General features: G+C 41.0%; 1 protein-coding gene across 1 annotated transcript in view; it reads left to right on the forward strand.

Moving 5' to 3' along the window:
- The window catches only part of LAMA1 (laminin subunit alpha 1), a 239231-nt gene that overhangs the window by 94321 nt on the left and 125189 nt on the right, over nucleotides 1-19721 (forward strand). The window contains exons 15-21 of the mRNA XM_040353992.1: nucleotides 984-1095; nucleotides 4150-4260; nucleotides 5785-5912; nucleotides 6064-6150; nucleotides 8934-9145; nucleotides 12598-12704; nucleotides 16646-16826. Coding sequence (XP_040209926.1) covers nucleotides 984-1095; nucleotides 4150-4260; nucleotides 5785-5912; nucleotides 6064-6150; nucleotides 8934-9145; nucleotides 12598-12704; nucleotides 16646-16826 — 938 coding nt within the window. The remainder of the gene's footprint in view (nucleotides 1-983; nucleotides 1096-4149; nucleotides 4261-5784; nucleotides 5913-6063; nucleotides 6151-8933; nucleotides 9146-12597; nucleotides 12705-16645; nucleotides 16827-19721) is intronic.

Genomic DNA, 19721 nt, shown 5'->3' on the forward strand with positions numbered 1-19721 from the left:
TTTTATCTAATTGTACTGTTGTTGTGTACTATAAAATGCCAGGAATATATTCTTGGAAAGGTCGGTGGAGAAAGGAACACCTGGTGTCCAAAAATATGCAAGTTGAAAGGTGATTTGGAAGGTGTTAAATGAAAATAGATACAAGTACATCGAGCCAACGCATTTTAAGGTAACAAGAACTACCCCTTATTTAGGGCTGTTGCTGCATGCAGGGCATGCCTTTGCAACCAAAACCACTCTGACAGTAATCATTCAGATTATTTGCTATTAGTACAGCTGATTGGGAACCTTCCCCATCTTTTAACATGCAGCAACAGCCCCGAAGAAGGGGGAATCCTTGTAAACACCTGCCAACTCACCATTCAACTTTTATTTTTGGACATCGGGTGCTCCTTTCCCTACCTACCTTTCCAAGTGGAAACGACCTTCAGGCCATACTAAAAGGCTGTAGCCTAAGCCTCAAGAGGTCTCACCACCAACATCTTTAAACTGGGAACAAACCACTGGAAGATACTTTTTTCCTGCTTGCCCATACTATCAACCAAGCATGACCAGTGACTGATCTTGTAAGTCCAGCGTGGTCTCCAGTCCTAAGGAAAATATTTTTGCAGACTTAAAAAGTTACTGAAAGTTCCAATTAAGGATTCTGGATATGTGGAAACGACCTTCAGACCATACTAAACCTTCAGGCCATACTAAACTATAAAAATGTATGCTATTCAATAGTATATATGGCACGTGTGCAGCTTTGTGTATGTTGTAGCTGGAGAGCTAAAACAAGCTACAGGACATGCATGCACAGTTTTTAGTATACTATTTTCCAAAATAACCAAGTAAACAAATATGTTTTCATTTAGGTGTAGATACATGAACAGGTTGTTTTCTTAAGTGTTCTGTTTGCATAAAATCAAGTCCTATTCAATTATAGGGGAAAAAAATCAGCGGTTTAAATTATTTGTTTAAATAATGTTTCTGTTTTTTAGGTTAAGCTCAGTAACACTTGATACAGCTACACCTAATGTGATTGACCTCCTGCCAGCTGTACAAGTGGAAAACTGTGAATGTCCCCCTGGTTATGCTGGCACATCTTGTGAGGTAATGGGCTAACTTAGACTGTTCATTAACATTTTCTGTAGGCTTTACATTTGTTTTTGATAAGTAAAAAAAAATTATGATTAAATTATTATTATTTTTTTTAAATTGGGGCAGCTTTAAATTTAGGACTTTGTTGTAAGTATGACAGCTTCTGTGGAACTCTGTCACCTCTGAAAAAATTAACCTTGGCAGATGCTTGTAGTTGACGTTACTAATAATGGGGAAAAAACCTGGAACCTTTAACATATATCTTAATGACTTGATCTATTTAAAGCTTGTATATTTTTTCACAAAATACTGACAGTATTATAGTGTTTGGAGTGAGAAAGGTAAAGCTTAGAGCGGCTATTTGGACTTGTGTGTGGTGTTTCATGTTAATATATACAGCCCTCAAAATTTCCACTCGCCTACTAGCATTTGGCGAGTGGATTTAAGCTGGGGGCGAGTGATGACAGGGCTGCATGACCAATCTCCCTCCAATCTGTGCCTACACTTAGAGTCCCGATGAGATTGGCGGCCGAAGAGGAAAGGTGCATGCTTGGGAAAAGTAGTCTGTTGAGCCGCGCACAGGCAGAGCAGTACACAGGTACTCTACTTACAATTCTCATTAAGCCATGGGACCTAACAGTATGACCTCTCTGAGCCTGCCCCCCTCCCCCCAACCAATGTAGCTGGAGAGCAGAAAGTAATGAGTGAGGTGGAGGATTGCAAAAATTACCACATGACATGAGAGCAGCAGCCTTCTAGTTTGTGCAGTTTTCTTCTCCTTGTGCTCTATGTAAGTGTCCAACAGTTTAGCCTGAGCACTGTGAACAGACTGGTCTCAATGTGTGCTGTGCGCTGTCAGTGTGCGCTGTGCTATGGTGTCAATGGCTGTGCAGTTGTGTGGATCTCAGCGCTGGATTGTACTCCCTCCCGCTGTGCTGCAGCTCCTCTCCTCTCTGCCAGCCTGAATAAAAGGGGGAAGTGGGGACATGCAAGCGTGGAGCCGCACACACAGGCTCCTGATGATGAGATGAATGGAGAGAGAGAGAGGATGGATGGGAGTTGCAGAGCAGACAGCAAGAGAATGGGGAAGAGACCCAGTTCTAGTACCCTGTCCCTCTGGTCTGCCCCCAGTGCCCTGTCCCTCTGGTCTGCCCCCAGTGCCCTGTCCCTCTGGTCTGCCCCCTGTGCCCTGTCCCATTTTGTTAAAGTTGTTGTTGGTAATATTTAATTTTGTAACTTGATTCTATAACTTGTAACTTTTGTAACTTGTTTACGGGTGCAATTAGGCGCAGGGCAGTGTATGAATTAGGTGGGGCAACTGGTGGCGAGTAACTCTTGAGGCCTGGCTAGTAGCTCAGGACTTGAAATTTTGAGCCCTGATATATATATATATATATATATATATATATATATATATTTGTATATATATATATTTGTATATATATATTTATATATATATATATATATATATATATATATATATATATATATATATATATATATATATATATATATATATATATATATATATACATATATATATATATAATAAACGTAACCCCAAATCCTTGTTTAGGGGCCTAGAAGTCATGGAGTCTCCATCTACAAGCATAGATAGGTTGTTAATTTTACCCGATTCATTCTCCACTAGCTGGGAAAAGCTGATTGGGTTTAATCATAGAGATTTGTCCCCTTAATGTCCCTCCCAAACAAAAAGGAGGTGGTTAACTATGCCCTTAAACCCCTCCAGTCCATATGCACACATTGGTTGAATATATTTCACTATGTTTGTTGGCAGCCTTGGAGCTAGTGAGTAAGTCAAAAGGAACACAGTTCCTCTATGGGTTCCTGCGTCACTGGGAAGCAATTTGGTTGGATGTTCTGCTCCATGTGACTCTGGTAGCCGTTATGAGTCAGACAGAGCCTATTTAAAGCCTAGTACACACCATTCCTTTTTTTTTCATTCAACCCAGAGGGTCTCCGGTCGGGGGCGCTAACAATCCGATGTTGGTACAGCTTTCTCCCCCACTGAGCTATTGTGTTCTGACAGGGGGATGGCCCCCCTGCCAGAACTTTCCGGTCAGTAATCTCAAACATTGGCTGAGAGTTCTGATCAGGAGCCGGTCGGCCGCTGGTTTTCCAGCATGCATGTCCGACAGAAGCCCGCCATACGGCCGGCTTCTGTCAGACCAGATGCCATATGCATAGACTGAATGTCGGACAGTTTTTATTAAACCAACCTATGTCGTCCTACATTCGGCCCGTGTCTACTAGGCTTAAGGCTTGGTTCACTTTTTGTGAGTTGGTATAGCATGGACAGATACCCCGTTTGTTAGGGGCAACACTAGTGGTAGGGAGAGGTTCCTGACAAGAAGGAAACGCGTACGGTCTCAACTCCTTAAGGCATCATCCCGTTTGGGCAGAAGATGGCCAGGCTGCATTCTGAACTGCTAGCAGACACTGTCAGTCCAGCTAATACTTGCTCTCTTCTCATTACTGGAGACCGTGAATTTATCCGGTTGGACAGTTTTGCCACTGTGTTTGGTGTGAACTATTGCTGTCTTATTTCAATACAAGTTTTCCATTATACCTGATTGTGTGAATTATTGCCGCCACACCACGCTGCACACCACCTACACCCACCCCATCATAGTTTAGTATCTATCCTTGTCAGCAGCTGGGGTAGTTTTACCCGTACTCCTGTTTTGCACCTGAAGCCATATCTTATTTTTTAAGGGAGCTTTTCTCTCTTCTAGCACTATGCAGTTCATTTAAATTTGCCTCTGTATTTGCAAGCATTAGAACAGGAATAAAAGGAAAAAGTGTTGTAAGAAGGTTTGATCCTACTTACGGTATATCCCTACCTATTGTCTGGAGAACATAAAGTAGAGAGTTAATTGGCTTAAACTTTTGTCAAACATTTAAACCAATAAGAAGACAAGCCAATCAGCCAGTCAGACTAGTTTTTCCCCACAGATCCCAGGGAAATCTGCTTCTAAGAAATGTTTATTTGAATATTGTAGATGTTAGAAATTGAATCTCAGGCTACAACATTTCTTTTTCCAGTCTTGCATTCCTGGTTACTATAGAGTTGGTGGAACTCTCTTCGGTGGAATTTGTCAGCCTTGTGAATGTAATGGCCATGCAACAGACTGTGACATCCATGGTGCTTGTTATGTAAGTTTGTCTTAATGGTGTTCTTATAAAGTACACCTACATTTTGAAATTATCCATACATAGAAACAAATTCTCTTAAACATGTCCATGAATTTTTCTTTTTTTAACCCATTTTAGAAATTAAATTTTTAGTAAAAATGAAAAACAAAATATATATTAATGTATGTATAAGTAGCAGTAAATGTGTATACATGTATAAAAGAAAGTATAACAGGGATGCTTAAGAGTTCTTGAGATTTTACAAATCTCTTAATTCAATGATTTGTTCCTTCGCCATCGTTATCCATAAAAAAAAAAAAAAAAAACATTTAGTTTACCTTGTGTTTATTAAAGACAAATATTTGAGATAATAACAGAAATTGTGAATACTACAATATCAAAGATCTGATCACCAGCCATTAGTAGCTTTAGCCATCAAGAGAGTACTTGCATAGGCCTAAAGCCTTAGGCCTCGTACACACGGCCGAGGAACTCGACGGGCGAAACACATAGTTTTGCTCGTCGAGTTCCTTGTGAAGCTGCCAAGGATCTCGGCTAGCCAACTTTTCCCATTGCCGTCGGGGAAAAAGAAGACATGCTTTCTTTTTGGCCCGACGAGATCCTCGGCAGTTTCCTCGTTGAAAAGTGTACACACGACTGGTTTCCTCGGCAAAAAAAAAAAAAAACAGCAAGCTTCTTGCTGGTTTTTGCAAGAAACTCGGCCGTGTGTACGAGGCCTTAGGGTTAATCTAGATAAGGAATCACCAGTTGGTGCTCATGAACATTTATATCAGCCAAAGGAGAGGGTCAGCAAAACCTCATATCATCCCCTGATAATCTTGGAATGTCACACTGGATTTACCATATGCTTTTATTGGAGCAAGAATACACTATCACCATCTAGCTCTACAGAGTGTCTCTTAACTATAATAGCAGTGCATCTGTGGAGTACATTCCTAATTTTGTGCCTTTTTTAAAATGCTACAAGTACAGAAAAAAATGCCTGCTGATCCTGCCAGAAACCTTTTGAACTCCTAACTTTCTTTTTTGAGTCAACAACACTGCCTCTTCTGCACTGAAATCCCAAGCAGCGTTATCAGTTCTGCCTAAATTCTTCTCTCCTGGACTACAGAACATCTCCCATTAAGTTATTGAGAGGAAGAGAGAGGGAGGTGTTCTGTATTCTGGCATAAACGAACTGTGCAGGGCTGACACCAACACAGTTCAGGGTTCCAGTTCAGTAGAGGCAGCGTGTTTTCAGCTACAACAGCAAGTTGGGCATTCACCTGATTCGCTGTAAATCGGTAGGTGTTTTTCTGTACTTTTTTCTGCAAAGTATTAAAAGGGTATTGCAGTAATCTTCTGAATCTGTTTTATTTTTTATTTATTTTTGTTTTGCCAAAACACTTTAACAATAGTAAAAAAAAAAATACCTATAGTTCTCACAATTTTTACAGTGTACATCATAAAACTGCTTGAAAATACTTATTTTAGCCAATGTAACAAAACGTGCACCTAATTGTAATGTGGGTTCATGTTGTGTAGGGCTGTCAGCACAATACTACAGGTCCCCATTGTGACCAGTGCCTTCCAGGATTCTTTGGAGACCCAACTGCAGGAACACCCCAGGACTGTCAGCTCTGTGCTTGTCCTTTAACTGCACCTTCCAACAAGTGAGAGTCTTTTCTTCTTGTCATGAGTCAATGAGTATATCACAGATTGCTAATAGTTATGGATATCAATCTGTCCTTAGTACTAAAACTGATTATAAATAGAATAACCTATTATCTATACTTATTTAAAAAAAAAAAAATCCTCTTTCAGTTTTAGCCCAACGTGTTATTTGTCTGGAGAAGAGGACGTGATATGTGACCAGTGTGCGCCCGGTTATACTGGACCACGTTGTGAAAGGTATGTATTTTCCCATGATTCTTCAAGTTCAAAAAATATATAGAATTCTATTGTCTCATTTATATAAAAAAAATTGTAGTGTATTATCCTAAAATTAGACATGCTTGACTACAGAAATAATGAGAATGCATATTTTAATGATGGCACATAAATAAGAAGTTACCCTTGCCTAAACTAAAGCTTTTATGAAGGCAAATTAGTGTAATTTATGAGCATCCTCTCCTCTCTTCTGAGTGTCTTCACATAGAGAGATTGTTATATGAAAACACTACATTCCGCTACTGTTTAGGTGTGTTAAGCAGCAATGGAATGAAACATAGAGAGAACCAATATGGCTGAAGGCTGAGAGTGGTCAACATTCCAGGTTTCATTTGCAGGTGAAAGTAGAGATGAACTCTGATATTATAGTTACTGTCGGTGTAAATCAGAGAGGTACTGTGCAAGTCTGATTTAAACTTTCACCTTAACCGCTTCAGCCTCGGACCATTTTGGTGGTTAAAGAGCCAGACCGGGCCACTTTTTGCGATTCAGCACTGCATCGCTTTAACTGACAATTGCGCGGCCGTACGACGTGGCTTCCATACAAAATTGACATCATTTTTTTTCCCACAAATAGAGCTTTCTTTTGGTGGCATTTGATCACCTCTGCGATTTTTATTTTTTGTGCTATAAACAAAAAAAGAGACAATTTTGAAAAAAAAAAACAATATTTTTTTTACTTTTTGCTATAATAAATATCCCTCAAAAAATATATATAACATTTTTTTCCCCACAGTTTAGGGCGATACGTATTCTTCTACATATTTTTGGTAAAAAAAAAAATCGCAATAAGCGTTTGATTGGTTGACACTGGCAGTGAAGAGGTTAACCACTAGGTGGCGCTGCAGGGGTTAAGTGTTCCCTAGGAAGTGATTCCTACTGTTAGGGGTGTGGCTACACGTGACACGTCACTGATGACTGTTCCCGATCACGGAGAACAGCCATCAGTGACAGTGTCACTAGGCAGAATAGGGGAATGTCTTGTTTACAAAGGCAATCCCCTGTTCTGCTCTTGCCGAACACAATCGCGGGACTCCCAGGAACATCGAGTTCCTGGGACCTGCGGCCCCACTTGTGAGGCATGCGGCGGGCGTGCACGCACACCTGCTGGGCGGCAGATTTAAATGGATGTACCTGTACGGCAATCTGCCTGCCCATGCCATTCTGTCAAAATAAATAGGCGTGCAGCGGTCGGCAAGTGGTTAAACTGTGTAGAGGGTTCTTTACTGTAAAAGAGGCAAGGATGTGGAATTCCCTTCCACAGGCAGTGGTTTCAGCAGGGGGCATCAATAGTTTAAAAAAACTATGACAGTACATAAGCACCTGAACGAACATACAGGGATATACAATGTCATACTGACTTATAATCACACACATAGGTTGGACTTGTGTCTTTTTTTAACCTCACCTACTATATAACTATGTAGCTATGTAACTATGTAACTTACCACTTTTCATTTGTCCTGAAAAGCCCTTGTAATTTGTTACAGATTTGTGCCGTATAGTCAGCACAGTAATGTCCTTTGGCAGTTTTCTTTATTGGGGACACGAATAACCTATTAGTACTAATGTCGCCAGCTTAGTCACTTAATTGCTGACACATTCGAATTATGCAGGTTTGACGACTAATTTAAACCAGGCAATGAAGGAGAGTGTATCCAAGGGGCTGGTAATTAAATATATGCATTGGACACCCTGTTTGTTATATTAACACTGAACTGTACTGAAGAGAATAATATCTATTGTTGTGTTACTGATCCATTATTCAACACATTGGGGGTATTCACAGAAGGTCAGTACTAACAATTTTTATTTGTAAAGGTTCACCGATGTTTATTGCACTGTGAAAAAATGGTGTGGGAATTTTTTATGAGATTTATACGGCAGTTTATATCAGAATATTGCTGTGTTCAGAATTAACCAATCACATTCAAACTGATGTTAAGTAGTAGTCAGTACACAGTCACTGCCATCAGTACAAGTGACTCTGTTTAAGCCTATATAAAGTCCAGCTGTTCTAGTAGGATTTTTTCTGATGTAGGTTTTTGCAATTGCAAGATGTACCGGGCCTGGGTGTTTTTTTTAAGTCCCATCTACCTAGCAGCCTTTCTGATCTGAGTTTTTAAAGAGGACGTTTTAAAGCGTTATTAGTTTTACCCACATGTGAATCCATATTTTATCTGGCTTTAAAAAACTTTTCATTGCATAGAGTACTTTGTTATTTTCCTTGTCATTTCAAGTTGACATCTACTGGGTACTCCAGGATTCCAAAGCGTGGTTACAAGCGCTGGAGTGACCTTAGCCTTAAAGATTCGTCCAATAATCTCATTGTGTGTACTAGGCTTTACCCTGAAACCTTACAGAGCTTGAGATCATCTTTAGAATGCGAGAATGTGCCCTTAGGGGTGGTGGTGGACCTCACCTGAGAATGAAATTTAAAGGAGCACTGATTACAAGGAAGGAATATGATATAGTTTCACTTTCATCATTTTCATTTGTTTTCCACAGACTTTATGACCACTGTTGATAAGTTTGATACAGTTGCACTGATTCATCAATACTACGTATTCACAGGATTTTGTTGATTACCAATTTTCACATGATTTAATAATTTATATGTACGTCTAGTTCAGCTTGTCGTTATTATTGTTTACAAAATTTCCTAACAACTCCATCCATGTTTTGGTGACATTTGTTGGAGAGTTGGATGTTAGTCTCCTTAAAGAATCCATCCTTTGTTCCAGATGTGCCAATGGATACTATGGAAATCCATCAGTACTGGGAGGATCCTGTGTCCGTTGTGATTGTAATGGCAATATAGACCCCTTTGAAGATGGCCATTGTGATTCCGTGACAGGAGAGTGTTTGAAATGTATTGGAAACACAGCTGGGCCCTACTGTGAAAGATGCGCTGATGGCTTCCATGGGGATGCCATTTTCGCGAAGAACTGTACCGGTAAGATATGATGTGGTTTCTAATTTCTGGATTGCTTATTCAAGGAATTCAGAGGTGTTGTAATAAGGCTTATCTTATAGTTTTGTATTGCTTGTATCTGATTTTTGAAGCTTGGTCAATACCAAGTTAGCGATGTTGCTCCCCAAACAGTGGAATGTTCTTTGCATGTCACCCAGCACTATACAGTGGGATGCCAAGCTGCCACATTATTTCTTTAATCACACACAATAGTTGCATATTAGTGAATGTAATTAAACTGAGCTAAGAAAGCATCCATGACAACAATGACACCATGCTGTGCCCTGGGAAATGTCGCCCTCTTTCTCTCTGCTCAGTTTTTTTTTCCTAAAATTACTTTTTGGTTTGGCACACTTTATACCCTATCAGGTCCTTAAGAAAAGTAGATATGCAGTGCTTGTAAAACAATAATATAAAAATATTCTTTGATGTGTTGGACCAGGTGAAAAAAAACAATGCAAGACATTAAAGAGATTTTCCCTACATACTCTATCTTTCAACAGAGCAGCCCTTTAATTCATATACACAATATTGGCAAAAGTTTTGGGACACCTGCCATTACACGCACATAAACTTTAATAGCATCCCAGTCTAAGTCTGTAGGATTCAATATTGAGTTGCTATAACAGGTTCAACTCTTCTGGGAATGCTGTCCACAAGGTTTAGGAGTGTGTCTATGGGAATTGTTCCAGAAGCACATTTGTGAGGTCAGGCACTGATGTTGGACAAGAAGGCCTGTCTTTCAGTCCCTGCTCTAATTTATCCCAGATGTGTTCAATTGGGTTGAGGTCAGGGCTCAATGCAGACCAGTCAAGTTTCTTCAACCCAAACTCACTCATCCACACTATATTGCCAAAAGTATTGGACAACTCCTCCAAATCATTTGGTGTAGGAGGAGAATTGGTGTGGGGTGGTTTTTCAGGGGTTGGGCTTGACTCCTTAGTTCCAATGGGGAACTCTTAAGGTGTCAGGATACCAAGACATTTTGTACAATTCAAACTCCCAACTTCGTGGGAACAGTTTGGTGATGGTCTCTTCCTGTTCCAACATGACTGCGCACCAGTGCACAAAGCAAGGTCCATAAAGACATGGATGAGTGCGTTTGGGATGGAGAAACTTATGTGGAAAAGTGTAGTGCTAACAATGAAACAAATTGTGATAAAACAATAAAGATTATATCGTGCAACACCACATGTGAATGAATGGTATTATAGAAGTCCATATAATATTGGATGAATCGGTGAATCAATTCCACTGAATAAAATAAAAACACAAAATCCAATGTATGAAAAAGTGAAAAATCTACCATCACTTATGACAAGGGGCTTACCGGATCGATTGGACCCAGACATGCATATACCTACTAGGCCAATCAAGCTTTGTTAAAGATGATATACTGAAGCGGGTACACCATACACGTCATGCGATTCGGTATCAATGAAGGCAAACCTCAGGCAGATAATTCAAAAATGGTTCCCAGCAGGCAGCAATATTCAACAGGTCACACAGAGGGCATATAACTTGACTGGCCTGCATCTCAACCCGATAGAACACCTTTGGGATGAATTAGAGCGGAGACTGCGAGCCAGGCCTTCTTGTCCACATCAGTGCCTGACCTCACAAATGCGCATCTGGAAGAATGGTCAAACCTTGTTAACAGCCTTCCCAGAAGAGTTGAAGCTGTTATAGCTGCAAAGGATGGGCCAACTCAATATTGAACTATACGGACTAAAACTGGGATGCCATAAAAGTTAATGTGCGTGTAAAGGTAGGCGTCCCAATACTTTTAACGATATACTGTAGCGTAGCTCAGGTTGTATAATGTGCAGGGGTATAACCCCAGAGAGGGTTAGAGAGGCTTAAAGGGGTTGTAAAGGTAAAAAAAAATTCCCCTAAATAGCTTCCTTTACCTTAGTGCAGTCCTCCTTCACTTACCTCATCCTTCCATTTTGCTTTTAAATGTCCTTATTTCTTCTGAGAAATCCTCACTTCCTGTTCTTCTGTCTAGTAATGCAAAGCTTTCTCCCTGGTGTGGAGTGTCGTGCTCGCCCCCTCCCTTGAGGGGGAGGGGGCGAGCAGAAGAGTCAGGATGTTCTCTACGTTGCAGATAGAGAAAGGAGCTGTGTGTTAGTGGGCGTCCTGACTTTGCTGCTCGTCCCCTCCCCCCTCAAGGGAGGGGGCAAGCACAACACTCCACACCAAGAAGAAAGCCTTGCATTACTGTGTGGAGTTACAGGCAGAAGAACAGGAAGTGAGGATTTCTCAGAAGAAATAAGGACATTTAAAAGAAAAATGGAAGGATGAGGTAAGTGAAACATTTTATACCTTTACAGGCCCTTTAAATTACCTTTTGCTGCAGCCTGTAAGCACACAACCTGTAGGTGTCCATAGCGATTCCCAAGCTTAAAACAATGTGATTTTGTGTAATAAAGTGTATATAAGGTGATTGTGTTTCTAATGATGGCAAAAATGTGTGGTAAATGACCAAACAAGCAAAGGTTGTCTCTGCCTCTGCCAGTTATAGGCAAAAGAAAACCCTACATGCCTGATACTAAATCAGCCCATGATAAGAGATAAAAACAACAATAATTGGGGCTACAATTAAAAGATATAAAGGAGGATATACAGTAACAACAATAGAACTGACCAGCCACTTCATTACTGCTGCAAAGCTTTATCAGATCACTGCCAATTTTACTACTGGTTTATGACTGCCATAACTTATCTTTTATATCTGTTTCATGAGTCAATGATTATCTCCAGCCTGACCATTAATAATGTCCAGTTGTAGGGGAAGAAGGGAAGAATGGTAGTATTTATTTAATGGCGTTTTTAAAGTATATGTGAATCTTTACCCATCCAGTTTAAAATAGAAATGAACAACAAAACGTCAGTGTGTGTGTGTATATATATATATATATATATATATATATATATATATATATATATATATTTATATATATATATATATATATATATATATATATATATATATATATATATATATATATATATATTCTGTATTTTTCTATAAGTGATCGTATGACCTCTTTTCTCAGCTGCAAGAGCTGGGGGTGGAGACTGTAGGGGTGCATGTCAGCAGGAGACAGAGAGCAAGCATTACACTGATCTTCCCGGCGAAGAGGTGTGTAGGACACAAGTCTGATCTTTGGAGGACAGGCAGGCTGTTCTCCCAGCACAACCAGAAAACTGACCACAATGAGTTTGGATGTGTTCTCATGCCTAGTGTGGTCAGATGGAAATAGGAAAGCAGAGGTACTGGCAGGATCACCAGGTATTTCACACAAAGGAAGAAATATAAAGAGAACAGGAAACTTTTTAACACAAGTACCTGGTACAGCATACACATATCAGGAATATGAAATGTTGGGGTAACTTATTCTTTAACACTGGCATTTTTTTTCTTTTTTAAGCATGTGAATGTCACCCAAATAGCTCTATCTCCTCAAATTGCCACCACGACACCGGCTTGTGTGACTGTAAACCACATGTCTTTGGAGAAAAATGTGATCAATGTGAGGTGAGATATGAAGCATGCTATGGAAATTTAAAGGCAATGTCTACTGTTTTATATGTTTTCTTACTCTTTTGGTTCTGTTCAGGATTATACAAAAGTTAAATTAAACATGTTTTCATTTTTTTTGGACTTGGGTAGACCTGTATATGAGTATTTGTATATACACTTTACACACTGAAACTGTAGCTGGTGAGAAAACTGATAATGCAGAAGAGACTCTGAATGGTTGATTTGCTGAAGCTGGAGAATGGAAAATCTAGTGCAGTTCTAAACAGAAACCAATTGGCTTTTATTTTTATTTTTTGTTAAAGCTTAATTGAATAAGCTGAAGTTAGAAGCTGATTGGCTACCATGCACAGCTGCACCAGATCTTGAACGCTCCAGTTTTAGTAGATCAAACCCTGTATGTCTCCACTGCAATAAAAGTCTTACCTGTTTGCCAGCAATGTTTCTTTTCAATGCATGCCTTGGCACTAGGATGAATTAACTCTCTTAAGCATGTGGTGGAGTTATGGCATTCTAGTCCAACCAGGGCCGTCTTAACCCCCCTGACTGGCTGACTCGAGGTGAGATTCTTTGGCTACGATCGGTAACCCCGAGTCAGACTCGGGCTCACCTCGCTGAATCCACAGGCTTGGTTTACTTACCTTGTCCCTGGATCCAGCGATGCTACCGCGCTGTGTGAGCGAGCGGCACCTCGCTCGATTCACACAGTGTCCTCCTGTGCCGCCGATCTCCGTTCCCTGCAACGTTACGACGCACAGGAGCGGAGAACGGCGCTAAATTCAAAAAGGTAAACAAATACAATACATACAGTATACTGTAATCTTATAGATTACAGTACTGTATGTAAAAAATACACACACCCCTTTTCCCTAGCGGTCTGCCCAGTGTCCTACATGTACTTTTATATAATAAAAACTGTTCTTTCTGCCTGCAAACTGAAGATTGTCCATAGCAACCAAAAGTGTCCCTTTATGTCAAAAATGGTTGTAGAGCAGCTAGAAAACAGAGATAATAAATTATAATCACTTGCAGAATTGAGCGATAGCGATTTGTGGGGAAATTCGTCATAAAAAAATAAAAGTAATGACAGCGACAATTCTGCAACTGAGCAAATTTCAGTGATTTTGAGTTGATTACATTATTGAATAATTGTTATTATAATTATATTATTATTTGTTATAATTATTTATTATTTTTTAATTTATAATTTTGTTTTTAAAAAAATTTCATACCCGGGATGCCTACTAGACTCTTGTTTGGTCAGATTTAAGTGAGTTATTCCTAAGAATTACAGGCCTACAGTATAAAACGCCAAATTTCCTTGCAAATAATGGTACCGCTTTCAGCACCTTTTTTCTGAAATAATCATACCGCCAGGGAGGTTAATAGCATCATGGGCAAAGAAATGCTCTGGGGCCCCTACAACAATGACAGTGCAGGTAAACAGGCATCAAGTAGGTAGGAGGCAGATTGCCTCCCCTGTGTATCTATCACTCTCAGTGCCATCATGGGGCTCCCAATTTCGGGGCAGTGTGGGCTCAAGGACCAGCTGCTCGGCTCCCAGCACACAGCGTGTGAGCCAGTCGGCAGGCGCAGCGCGACTCGCGCATGCGCCGTAGGGAACCGGGTAGTGAAGCTGGAGCGCTTCACTTCCTGGTTCCCTCACTGAGGATGGCGGGGGGAGCAGCAGAGAGACGAGCGATCGCTCATCCTCTGCTGCGGACGGCGCTGGACTCCAGGACAGGTAAGTGTCCTAATATTAAAAGTCAGCAGCTGCAGTATTTGTAGCTGCTGGCTTTTAATATTTTTTTTTAATGGCACATCCGCTTTAAAGCAAAATTAGGGTCACATCTCATCAACACACCCTGCTCAGTGCCCATCTGCAGTCTATAAATTGACCAACAATGCAGTCTGGTCAGTGCCCATCTGCAGCCTCACCTTTCCCATCATTGCAGTCCGTTCATTGTTGGATGCACAGTGAGGAGAATCCATGGTATTTAACCAATAGGGCTTTCTTAGTGTAGCACTACTCCCAAAGAAGCTGCTGGTTTAGATTTTGGGTTTTGCACGTTACGTCTAAGTTCGTTGTCTAGGGAAGAAAGTCTTTAGTAATTGCAATGTCCACACAAGATGTAAAACCTTCAACTGTTTGGTTTTATTTTTGCTGCATAAACTTGTGAAGGAAGCAGAGAGTATAGAGAGAAGGGGAAGGTTCAGGTATGCGGTACAGAATGCACAAAAAGTATTCAGAGTTCCAGTATTCACCACTCACTCCTGAGTGGGTATTGCTCCCCCGGATAGACCCCTCTCACATGGCCTAGCATCCGGAATGATGCACGGATAGTATAGGAACAGTCTCTGCCACAGACTGGATAGTCAGGAATCCTCTGCCACAGGATTTAAAGTCCCGAACTTCCTGCCTTACAGCCAAAGAGCCTTTAAGCCAATCTGGCGGATTGTAAGACATTTTGCGTAGCGGATCCCTTTTCCTTAATGAGGTTAGCAGGCCTATCCCAAGACATCAGCTTGCCTTGCTTGTCTCCTCCAGGGCAGGTCCTCCCCGGGTTTCCTTCGCTAAGAAGCTTCCTCCGCTTGGGATCCCTTGTAGAACCATAGGCCACAGCCAGCATAGCTGGGCCTACTTGGAACACAGCCTCAGACCAACGTGGTCCCGAGACTGGAATCACGCACACCCACCTCCCGCCAGGAGGGCCACGAGGTGAATGACCCCGAAAAACAGCGTCTGCCTCTTAAGTATCCCCTCCCAGCATGCACAGTGGGGCACCACTCCCACTGTGCTGCTGCCGAGAAGGGTCACTTAACACACTATGATTTGCCTGAGTTCCAGCATGGGCCTGAAGTGGTAACATCACCTACAGGCAACAAGGGAAAACAAGGGAAAACCTCCACCGAGCACAACCACAGCCAGAACAGGCATGCATGCAGGCAGTCCCATTCATGTCAATTGGGATGCAATAGCTGCACGGATACAGCACATGTGGGTACGTGTCGGTGCAGGTCCCTGAATGCACACTTTCTGTGTTTAGGGCTGCATACCCGCAGTGTGCCATATTATACTAGGCAGCTGGCAGGCAGAGCTCTATTAAATATCAGTAGCACTGAGGGGAATTTTATTGCTGTTTGTGGCCTCATCATAGGTGTGTCTAGCCTATTGCATTAGGGTGTGCACCCCAAAGCTCAAACAGGCATGTATGTGTGTTCATGTGTATACATATTGACAGTGTCAGTAGAGCAATGGACAGTGTCAGTAGAGCAACGGGTAGTGTTATTAGGGCAGAGATTGTGGTCAGTAAGGCAATGGATAGTGTCAATAGTTTTTATTATTATTTTATTTTTGTATGTTTTTACAAAAGCCCTGTTTGGTGATCAGGGCTCTAAACAGGGGGAATCTGCACCACACAGGGTAATTTGGGTGTGCCCAGGCACACCTGGCACACACTGTGCGCATGCCTATGGCCATCATGTTCCCCTTGCATTCTATCCAAGAGACACAATAACAAGCAAATGTACATATATCCCCATTGGGAGATTTCCTGACCAGTCCTGTTTTGCTGACAACTATTACATTCTAGAGATCTATCTCCACCTTTGCCCTGGTGATGATGGTCCCAGGACAGGACGTAAGGGTAAATCTTCCCACTAAGGACATAGCAATAGCAAACTAACAGAGCTTGTATTGCTTCCCTACTATGTCCATAAATGCTAATAACTGCAATTACATTTTAATATTTGTATTATGGTGTTCAAAATACTCATTTATACAGCATAGCTTGTAAGTTATATCTGATGTTTTTGACTTATAAATATTCATCTGTTCTAGGTGGGAAAAATGTGAATATATTTTAATATTAATCAGTTGATAACGGATTTCCTTTCTTTGATCTCTATAAAATTTGATTCAATGTTTTTATCCGCAGCCTGGGTTCTATGGCTTGACATCTGGCTTTGGCTGCTTGCCTTGTAACTGTAACTTATTAGGGTCAGTTTCCGAAATGTGTAATGATGCCGGTCAGTGCCCATGTGTTAATGGAGTGGCAGGACTTAAATGTGACATCTGTGCCCATGGATTTTACGGATATCAGGATGGCGGCTGTAACTGTAAGTTTTTAAACTGACTCATTTAGATATTTTAAAGACTAACCCCATAATGATCTGATTGGAAATAAGCGGGTAAGCGTTAAGCTTTTTTTTTTAACCTGGGTGGTTGTGATCCAGAGATTGTCTTTGGTACATTTCTGCTCGTGGTTCACGGCACATTTCCTATTCCTGAACACCGCTCTGCAGCCTGGATTAGTTGGCTCTACAGAGATCTCTTGGGGATTCCTGACACACAGGACACAGCAAAGTGCCAGTCAGGGGCTGGAAGTGTGCCGGAGCAAATGCCGAGAGCCTAAATGTACAGCAACTGGATTGCAGCCACAGCGGTATATGGAGTTCACGCTTTATGTTTTCCTCTACAAACCCAAAGATCAAATCCCGATGGAGCTTTTCTTTAAATGTCGTTATTAAAAAAAAAAGACTAATTCAGAAAGTGATTTGCTCTTAGCAGAATTGCATTTCTTGTTTCAATAGAGTTTTTATATAATTAAAGTGCTTTCTTATATCGGTCAAACTCAGTATAGTTTTACACATGCCAACACAGTATTATACAGACCTTCTGAGGGGTAGTAAGGGGGCCTTTCAAATAGATACTGTGGGTTATTTACTAAAGGCAGATCCACTTTGCACTACAAGTGCAAACTACACTTGAAATTGCACTGAAAGTGCAGTCCCTGTAGATACGAGGGGGACATGCAAGGACAATAAAAAACAACATTTTAGCTTGCACATGATTGGATGATAAAATCGTCAGAGCTTCCCCTAATTTCAGATCAACAGCGACTGCACTTCCAAGTGCACTTTGCACTTGTAGTTTGCACTTGTAGTGCAAAGTGGACTTGCCTTTCATAAATAACCCCCAATATATTGTTAGACTTCTAAAGTGAAGTCTTCAGAGCCTTGATAATATGTAGTGGACAGTAGTTTACTGCAATAAGGAAAACATAAAGAATTGCTTATTGGTTGATATAAAGAATTGATATGAAGAATATCTGTTGCAACATTTTACTCATCTTTATCTGTTTTAGGGAATAAGCACCTAGGGGCAGATCCACATAGATCTGCACCCGCGCAGCGTATCAGAGATACGCTATGCCGCCGTACCTTACCTGGCGTTTTTTCATATCCTCAAAGATTTTGCGCCGTAAGTTACGGCGGCGTAGTGTATTTATGGCGGCGGAATTCAAATCGGCGATTAGGGGGCGTGTTTTATTTAAATGAAGTGCGTCCCGGCGCCGAATGAACTGCGCATGCTCTGTTTCGAAATTTCCCGCGGTGCATTGCGCGAAATGACGTCACAACAACGTAATTTTTTAAACTTAGACGTGACTTACGTCCATCCCGATTCACGGACGACTTATGCAAAAAAAAAAAAAAAAATTCAAATTTCGACGCGGGAACGACGGCCATACTTAACATGGCAAATCTAACTATACGCCGCAAAATACCAGCTTTAACTATACGCCGGAAAAAGCCGACTAGAGACGACGTAAGAGAATGCGACGGCCGCGCGTACGTTCGTGGATCGTCGGAAATAGCTAATTTGCATACCCGACGTGGAAAACTACGCAAACTCCACCCAGCGGACGCCGAAGTATTACATCTACGATCCGAAGGCGTGCGAAGCCGTACGCCTGTCGGATCAAACCCAGATGCCGTTGTATCTTGGTTTGAGGATTCAAACTAAAGATACAACGCGGGAACTTTGAAAGTGCGCCGGCGTATCAGTAGATACGCCGGCGTACTCTCTCTGTGAATCTGGCCCCTAATCACTAATTCAGTATTACAGAACACCAGATTATAGTAGCAATATTTATATATAGATTTAAATCCATAGATAGATAGATTTATTTATTTATTTTTCTTTAACTACCGTATTTATGGGTGTATAACACGCACAGGCGTATAACACGCACCCTAACTTTGAGAGGGAAATTTCAGGAAAAAAAACTTTCCACAGCCCCCTGTGTATAACACGCAGGCACAGTTTACCCTCTATTTTCAGGGTAAAAAAGTGAGTGTTCTACGCCAATAAATACAGTATTCTTTTTTGTTATAGAAATGTATTGCTGCTTGGACGTATCCTTTACAAAAACTAAGCTACCCTGGAAGTTATTTGGAGAGGTCCTGCATTGCCCCCTGGTGTTTCTCTGCAGCAGCATTTCTCTTTTTCAAACCTTTTAGAAACTAGAATCTTTTTTTTTTTTTCCTAGTCTTCTCTGTGTTAATATCTCCATTTATGGTTTGATCTTCATTCACCTACCAGCAAGCACAGGTTTTTTTTTATACTTTTTGCAGCTAAAGTTAGACAAAAAAAGATCCCTGAAACAATTGTAAGTAAAACATATTTAAAACTGAACTTATGAATGATCTGTATTGCATATGTACATTGTTCCAGCTTGGCACAATATAAATATGCTTATTCCATACCTGAAGGACCACTGGGGAAGCTGACAATGACTGTAGTAGTTGGTGCTAATATAGTCATAGCTACAAACCTTTACCACAAGGGGTTGCTCCCATGGCACTGTCACCATTCATAGAGCTTAGTATTTTTGTTTCAATAATTACAAGATGTTCTTTGATTGGATGAGGTGGAGTTCATGATGTCTCAGCCCCCACTCTCCATCTTGTCCAATCAGAGAGCACCTTGTATTCATTGATAAAAATACAAAGCCGGCCAGTACCCATGTGTTAATAGAGTGGCAGGACTTGTCACCCTAAAAAAAAAATATTGATCCTGTTCGTTTAAAGCATTTTATACAGCACACTGCTTGTGCTGTGTAATTTGGCCCCTTCTATTACCTAAGAAACCTGGCCGATCCTGCCTGGTTCTGCCCCCCCCCCCCTGTAAACTGACCACAGTTTATAATGGCTGCTGAGCCCTGACACCGT

This window comes from Rana temporaria, chromosome 5 (assembly GCF_905171775.1).
Source record: "Rana temporaria chromosome 5, aRanTem1.1, whole genome shotgun sequence".
In the NCBI taxonomy this organism is placed as follows: domain Eukaryota; kingdom Metazoa; phylum Chordata; class Amphibia; order Anura; family Ranidae; genus Rana; species Rana temporaria.